The sequence below is a fragment of the Pteropus vampyrus genome, unplaced genomic scaffold (genome assembly GCF_000151845.1).
Source record: "Pteropus vampyrus isolate Shadow unplaced genomic scaffold, Pvam_2.0 Scaffold406, whole genome shotgun sequence".
NCBI classification, from domain to species: Eukaryota; Metazoa; Chordata; class Mammalia; order Chiroptera; family Pteropodidae; genus Pteropus; species Pteropus vampyrus.
Window position 1 is genome coordinate 467,953 of NW_011889187.1, and position 7,738 is coordinate 475,690.

General features: G+C 60.8%; 1 protein-coding gene across 1 annotated transcript in view; it reads left to right on the top strand.

Moving 5' to 3' along the window:
• PCBP3 (poly(rC) binding protein 3) overlaps positions 1–7,738 on the top strand; it is a 68,770-nt gene that overhangs the window by 29,634 nt on the left and 31,398 nt on the right. Inside the window, 2 exon segments of the mRNA XM_023523756.1 lie at positions 6,602–6,853; positions 7,388–7,508. Coding sequence (XP_023379524.1) covers positions 6,602–6,853; positions 7,388–7,508 — 373 coding nt within the window.

Here is a 7,738-nt window from a genome sequence, read left to right on the forward strand (position 1 = left end):
CTCCTCTGGAGACGGCGGTGGGGGGTGAGGGCACCAGGGTGTGGGCAGGAAAGCTCGGAGGGGCTGCGGGCAGCCTGCCGCGAGCTGCCGGATGCCAGTGCCCTCTGCGCTGTGTCTCCTGTGACTGGAGATGAACCATGAAGTCACAAAAAGCCGGAGCAGCTTTAGACCCTGTGAGGACTTTCCTCCCCACTTCCTCCGGATGCCTCGCTTGCAAAGACCCTGCCCCACGGGAGCACGGCTTCTGGGCACCCAGCGTCCCGCGTGTCTACTTCGGGGCTCTCCAGCCGCAGACGAGCCAGGGGCAGGCCGTCTGGTCTTTGCAGAGCAGTGTGAGGTGTGGGGAGGCTGCCGGCTCCTCCCAGAGCCCGTCACCCACCACCCTTAACTTCCCGCCCTGACTTTGGACAGTCCCTCCCCCAGTCGCTGTGAGACATGAGATGTGGATGTCGGGCTGTCGCCTCGGCCATGTCCCCGGGCGTCCTCCCTGGGAGCAGGAGATGTGAGGACAGAGCCCGCTCAGGGGCTCCTGTCTCCAGCCCCCATGCCTGCAGCCCAGCCGCCCCCTCGCCTGCCCTTCGTGCTGGGCCTGGCCCTCCAGCAGCAGAGCGAGGTCACGAATGTCTCTCCACAGAGTGGCCGGGAGAAGGGGTTTGAATGGGCTGCTGTCACCCACCTGGAAACCAGAGGGTTTCAGATTCGGCCGATCTCACTGTGGCTCACACTGAATTGGGCAGGGCCCGTCGGTGGCACCGCAGCCCAGTCCCGCGCCAGCCCCGGGCTCAGAAGGAGCGGCAGGCCAGAAGAGGCCTCCCGCATTCCCAGCTCGTGGAGTGCTGCTGGGCCGGCCCGGGGGGGCGGGCTGAGCCAGGGGCTGCTGTGGGCCTACTCTGGGCCCACAGTCACCAGGGGCCTGCGCTCTCCCGGATCAGGGTTCACTTCTTGACCTACCCTCAAAAATGACCCCAGTTGTACAATTGAGGGATGTGGGTGTTGACATCATTATCGTAACCGGAAACAAATAGAGTCAAAGAGGAGAGAAAAAGGACCCAGATCGATTCCTGGAGGGGACGAACCGCAGATCAGCATCACAGAGTGAAGGTTAGTGACTTAGGACAGACAGAACCAGCGACACGGGACAGAGACAAAGGCAGGAGGAGACGGACAGAGCCCCAGCACGCTGAGGCACAGGCGCACGCAGCTCGCCTTGAAGGTGAGCGGGTGGCAAAACCTGCTAACTCTACGGCCACAGATCCGAGAAGCTCACAGAAGCCCGAGCACAGACACGTGAGCGACTCCAGCGGGGCACAGACGGCGTGGCATCTGGGCGCCTGGCGCCGCGGGCCCATCTCAGGGGGCTCCACACGTGTGGGATTAAATTGCTCAAAGCCAGTGATGAAGAGAAAAACCTTAAAATGTGCTGGAGACAAAGACACATTCCCGAGAGCAGAGCGGGGTGACTGCAGGGACTGCTCTTTGGAATCCAAGTGAGTGACGGCGAGGATGGCATTTCTCTGGGACTGAAAGAAAAACCCTTGACCTGGAACTTCTGCCCCGTGAAACAGCCTTCAAAACCGAAGGCGAAGGGAAGGCTCTGCGGACGGGCAGACACCGACTGGACTCACCGCCGGCCAGCTCGCACCACCACGGGCACACGGGGGGCCCTGGGTGACAAGCGGTCGCGGGCGGACTTCAGAGTCTACGCGAACGGGGAGGGTGAGACACTTTCCAGTGATGCATCCCTTTAGAGCAGCGTCCCCAGCCTTTCTGGCACCAGGGACTGGTGCTCCCATAAGAATCCGATGCCCGATGATCTGCTGCGGAGCTGAGGCGGTGATGCCGGCACGGGGGAGCGGCTGCAGACACAGACAGGGCTTCGCGCCCTCGGCCACCGCTCACCTCCTGCTGTGCGGCCCGGTACCCAACAGGCTGCGGACAGGACCGGTCCTGGTCTGCGGCCTGGGAGTTGGGGAGCCCCACTTTCAAAGGCAATCGACTGTCTAAATTACAAGTAGTGATGTAACACGAGGGACTTACACGTGTGACCGTGATAGCGCAGGCCGAGAGCAGAGGTGGGAGCCGACTGCTGGGAGGGTCTGTGTTCTAGGCGGAGTGGCTGAGACCGCTGGACATCGCACGCCTGTAAGTGTAACCCGAAAGCAACCACCAAGATAATGAAACCAGGGACTGTAACTAATAAGGGGGGAAAGGAGGCAAAGCAACGTCAGGAAATGCATGTGATTAATCCAGAAGACGGCAGAGACGGGACAGTAGAAACGGGGAAACAAAGAACAAGTGGTAAATGTAGAGAACAAACGGAATGATAGATTTAAACTCAGCCATGTCAGCAAACACTGTAGCTGATCTAGACAGCCACTTACAAGACAGAGGTTGTCAAATAAGACAAAAGCAGGTCCCACTGTACGCTGCCTACAAAAAAACTCACCTTAAAGACACAGACACAAATAATTTAGAAATGAAAGGTGCAGGAAGATACCAGCAGGCTAACACCAACCAAAAGAACGCTGGGGCAGCTGCATGAGCCGCGGAGCGCGCGTCAGAGCCGAGAGCACGGCCAGAGGCAAGGGGCTCTTTCTCAGCGAGGAAGGGGCCGCCCCGGGCCTCGCGGAGCTTCCAGATACACGCAGCAAAACACGCAGACGTGCAGGAGAAACAGACAGGTCCGCAGCTCTGCTAGGGGTTTCAACACCCCCCTCAGTGCTGGATAGAATCAGCCGGCAGAAAACCCTAGGACCATGACAGATGTGCACGGCCTCGCCACCCAGCTTGCTCTAACTGCCCTTTGTAGGGCGTTCCACTCAACACAGTGCACGGTCACCAAGATGGGACACTTTCCGGTCCGTGAGCACGTCTCCCTCAGTTTAAACTATCTCGAGCACAAAATATGTTCTCTGACCATAAGGGGATTAAATTAGAGATCAACAAAAGAAAGATGTGAAAATCTCCAAAGATATGAAAACTCAATAATACGCTTCAAAATATCCCATGAATCAGAAGGGAAATCCAAAAGTACTTTAAAATGAGTTTAAAAAACCAAAACATCAAATTTGTGGGATGCAGCTTAAAGCTGTGTATAGAAATTTATAGAGCTAAACACCTATATTGGACAAGAAATAAGGTTTTAAATTGATGTCATCGCTTCTTCCTTAAGAAGCTGGAAGAAGACGACGCGTCAGGGATGAATGGGACGGGCAGAGAGGGGCGCTGCTGCTCCACGGCCCCCCGCCGGGCGTGGACCTGAGCATCTGGGCGGCAGGAGCACTGAGTCAGACAGGGACAGCGCAGGAGTCTGGGCTGGGCCGAGAGTCCTGTCAATCACATGTGGAGTGTGTGTGTCTGTTAGAGACCAGGGTGGCGGGGCAGCTGGGTGCAGGACGTGTCCAGGGCTGAGGCACATCTGTGGGTGGTGTCAACATGGAGCGACGTTTAAGCCACAGGCTGGCTGGGCAAGGAGAGGTCCCCTCCCAGGCTCTGTAGAGGGACCAGGCCTGCCTCTCTCCGCCCCGTGACTGAATTTAAAATATATCAAGGCCCCAGCACTAGAGAAAGGGTCCTTGCTGGAGAGGCAGATCTGCCCAGTTCTGGAACGTCCCTCTGGCTTTTTGTGGGTGGCTGACCACAGGAGTCCTGCTACTGCTGCCCCGCGTGCCTCCGCACCACCTGCCCCGTGCTCCTGAGCATCCCGGGCAGCACCGGCCCCTGGGTGGCAAGGTGGGAGCGAGGACCGGCACCCTTGGGTTGCCTGTGATGAACCACTGTCCCAAGGCCTGGCTGGACAGTCAGAGGATGACCCCGCACCTGCCGAGAGGCCCTCGGTCTTGGGGGAGCCACTTGCCCCGTACCGCTCACAGGCTGGCATAGGTGGGTTCTTCAGGGTACTGAGTCACAGGTGACCTTAACCACTACCCAAGACTGCTCCTCGTCCCCACCCTCCCGCAGAGGGCACTGGGACGCTCACGCTCGGCTGTGTGAGGAAGCAAGGTGCTGGCCTCTGCAGCTGCTCGCTGGCCCGTGTGACTGATGGCGGGCGACAGCCTGGAGCCCGCAGCACCCCCGGCACTCGCTGACCCACTTTTTCTACTGTGGGCTGGCAACGTTTACATAACAGACTGCTGCAGGGCTCTGCTGTCCCCAGACGCAGGAGGAGACCGTTCCAATTAAGAAGGAGGTGGCGCCCCCGCCTGGTCATCACGTGCTCCTGCTCACCAGCGCCGAGAGCCTGGAGTCAGCCCTGCGTGCTGGGGCGGCTCGTCTCCGTCTCCCGTCCCATCTCTCGTCCCGTCTCCCGTCCCGTCTCCCGTCCTGTCCCATCTCCCGTCCCATCTCTGTCTTGTGTCCCATCTTTATCTCCTGTCCTGTCTCCGTCTCCATAGGAAGGGGCCGTGCCATCCGGTCTGCACCGGTCACTGGGGCTACAGCACCTGCCTCCATCCTGTCCTTCCTCCCAAGGGCCTGACTCTCAGCCCAACCTGCCAGGGTGGTCACACGCACTGCACCGCGCACCAGAGGCCTCTGGGTGACAGAGCTCTCTCTGCGCCCTGCACGTGCCGCCAGCAGCCACGGTAGGCTGTTTGCTCAAGGCTGACGCGTGGCTAGCGGATCTCTTCGCTTTCAGTGTGAGCGGCCACGTGCGGCCAGTGTCCGCCGCACTAGACGGTGAGGGGGGCATCCGTGCGTGAGGTGATTCTTCGGCTTCCCTTTGCTGTGCGTTATACCTTCGTGTTAAAATCCCCGTCGTTCGAGTGTGTCGTTCTATTATGAATAATTAGAAGCAATAGTTTGAGTGTGTCGAAGTTACCCGTAAAAACTTTTTAAAACGTGTAGCTGTCATTTTGCCCATGCCTGTCCCCTACCCGTGACTGTCCTTTGCAGCTGTCCCCTACACGTCACATAGGTGACAGGATAAGCTCTGATTCTATGCTTTTTGTTTTCCTTTTAGCATATTTTCAGCAGCAATATTTTGATGAGGAAAAACAATTTTTGTTCCCTAGAAAACTTTTAAGGTGAAAGGAACAGCTGCTTTTTCACCGGTAGTGTGTCCTGTGTGCGGACGCATCGTCTTTGCAGATTGCATCACGGCCAGTTCGCAGACGGCCCGCGGGGGCGCGGGGGCGCACGCAGCCTTCACGGGACTTTTTGGTTCCTGAGGGACTGAGGCGGCCACGCAGGCGGTGTGCATTGTCACTGCTGAGGGGACTGAGTGTGAGGTGGTGTGTGAGGATCTCGCACAGAGCCGGCCCACGGTTCCGCTCAGGGCTTCCAAGGTCTCGTCTCTCATGGTCCCAGCAGCTCTGCACGTGCCCAGGTGTGCACCTGGGTAGGTGGTGGCTCCTGGAGGCCTGTCGTGGAACTCTGGGCCCAGACCTGCGCCACGGGTCACCTGGACTCTTCCCCCAGCCAGGCTTTCTATCCCTTTCTGCCCAACACAGACCCTGAGGGGCCCGCTCATGCCCTCGTTCCCCCTCCCTTCTGTTCCCTGCGACCCCACGACCCTGCGTGTCCCTGCACCCATGTGCCCCAAACCCACACACCCTGCAGCATCCTCGTGCACACACAGCCTGCGCCCCGCACGTCCCTGCACCCAGCGAGCTGACTCCAGCCCCGCCTTCGTGCACTGCAGGGAGAGGACCGAGAGGCTGTCTGCCCACACACCCAGAACAGCCACCCAGACACCCCGCTCCCCCAGGACCCCTGGGACGCACAGTCAGGCCCGGAGTTGGGGTCCGCTGCCCCCCAGACAGCTCTGTGTCCCTGAGGGCCCCTCCTTCGCGCTCACCACAGCCCTCGCCTGGCCTTGCTGCTGCTCCGCACTGGTGCCTGTCTTGTGAGGCTGCTCAGCACACCGAGGTGGGGTGACCCGGCCCTCGGAGGACCTGGGCCCTTCACGAGAAGGGGCTTCAGCCAGGACCCCGTGCACACCTGAGTGGGGGGCTCGGACTGGTCAGGCCAAGGTCCGTGGGCCTGCACCCCCAGCGCGTGGCCGCAGTGCGCCCTCCCCTCCCATCCTTGGGCTCCCTGACCTCCGGACGCAAGAAGCAGGGCCTTCATTCACCTGGTGGGCTAGACGCTGGACCGACTGTCCCCAGAAAGTGCACTCAGACGGCGACGTGGGTTGTGAAGTGTCCTCTGAGACTCGTGGAGGGGACGCCCGGCGTTTGGCAGTTTAGTCGAGAGACTGGCTCCGCCCGAGAGCTGAGGATCGCTGGACCCTGGACGGTGCGAGTCCGGGGTCAGGCTGAGGCAGCCCCCCATAGCGTGGGCTCGTCCCGTACGCACACGGGGCCCCAGGGGTCTCTAGGTGGCCCTGCTCCCTCCACGTGTGTGAGCGCTGCTCCTGTTTCTCTGGTTACAGAGGTGGAAATGGAGGCCAGAGGGCTGCTGGGCCTGGATCACACTGCCCACCCCGAGGCCCACCCTACTGCGTGCACCCCGGGCCAGCAGGCCACTCCCAGGCACCCGGGAAGCCTGTCCCTGCACCTCTGCCTCTCCAGCAGCCTCTGCTCCCTCAGAGGCCAGGACACCCCCAGTGTGTTGGCCCTTAACGTTCTCAGTCAGCAGCAGCTGTGCCTTCTCTTTCCAGGTGACACCATCTGGGCCCCATCTGTCCTTCCTCACGGCACCCTTGGCACCTTAAGCCACTACCCCCAGCTGCATTTTGGGAGAAAGATGGAGTCCAAGGTCTCAGAAGGTGGGCTGAACGTGACCCTGACAATCCGCCTGCTGATGCATGGAAAGGTACAGAAGCACAAGCCCTGCCTTCGTCACCCTCCTCCGAAGGCGTCACACCGGCTGGGAGGAAGGGAGGGCACACCCACGCTGGGGCCTTTGTTTTGTATCCGCTTTTGAAAATTCTGAGGAGCCTCAGGCTTACAGAGCAGGTGCAGCCCAGCCCAAAGCGCGCGTCTCCCAGAGCCTTGGAGACCCGTCGCCACGCCGCGGCCTGCTGCCGAGTACCCCGGTGTGCTTCCCGCCCGCGCGGGCTCTCTCTTCCCTCGCCGCCTGCACCCGTCCTGTCAGGACGCTGGCCCTGGCCCGCTCTCGCCACCCGACCTCGGCCCCACACTCGGTCCCCGGGCATCCCACACTGCCCTTCCTCACGGGGCGCTCCACGTCCTCGACGTGCCTTCCGTTCCCTTCTCCCCGGAGGGCCTGCCCGGTCGTCCTTTGCCTTCACCGTCAGAAGTTTCCGTCCAGTTCCTTTGTAGAATGTCCCTTGCATTGGCTTTTTCTGTCTCCTCGCTGTTGGCAGGAAGGTCATAGGAGCTTTGCTCCAGCTGGCCCAGACTGCAGGTGTCTGGTGACCCACCTGCTGGTCGGGGCACCTGCCAGGAGTCTGCCAGGGCTGCTTCTCCCCCCTCATCGGTAGGCAGCCGTTACTGGGGTGCCAGACGCCGTGTAAATGTCCCCTTTGTCATCAGCTCTCAGGACATCCGCGCTCTTCTAGCCGTCTGGCTCCCCATCGTGTCACCGCTCATGCTGACACTCGCGTAGTCCCCGACTCGGCCGCGGGGCCCCCTCCAGGCCGGCTCCTGTGTCCTCGTGACGCGGCCGAGCGTCCTCACAGCACCTCCTGGATGCCGGCCCCACGCGCTGCTCATGGCTCCGCGCGCCCTTCCCTGCCACGTCCTGGAGTCAGCCATTTCTCCAGCGAGGCCTGACTCCTTGCATCAGGGCCCGTGGGGTGCTTGTCACTCGGGCTCTTGTGGGCTCCAGACAG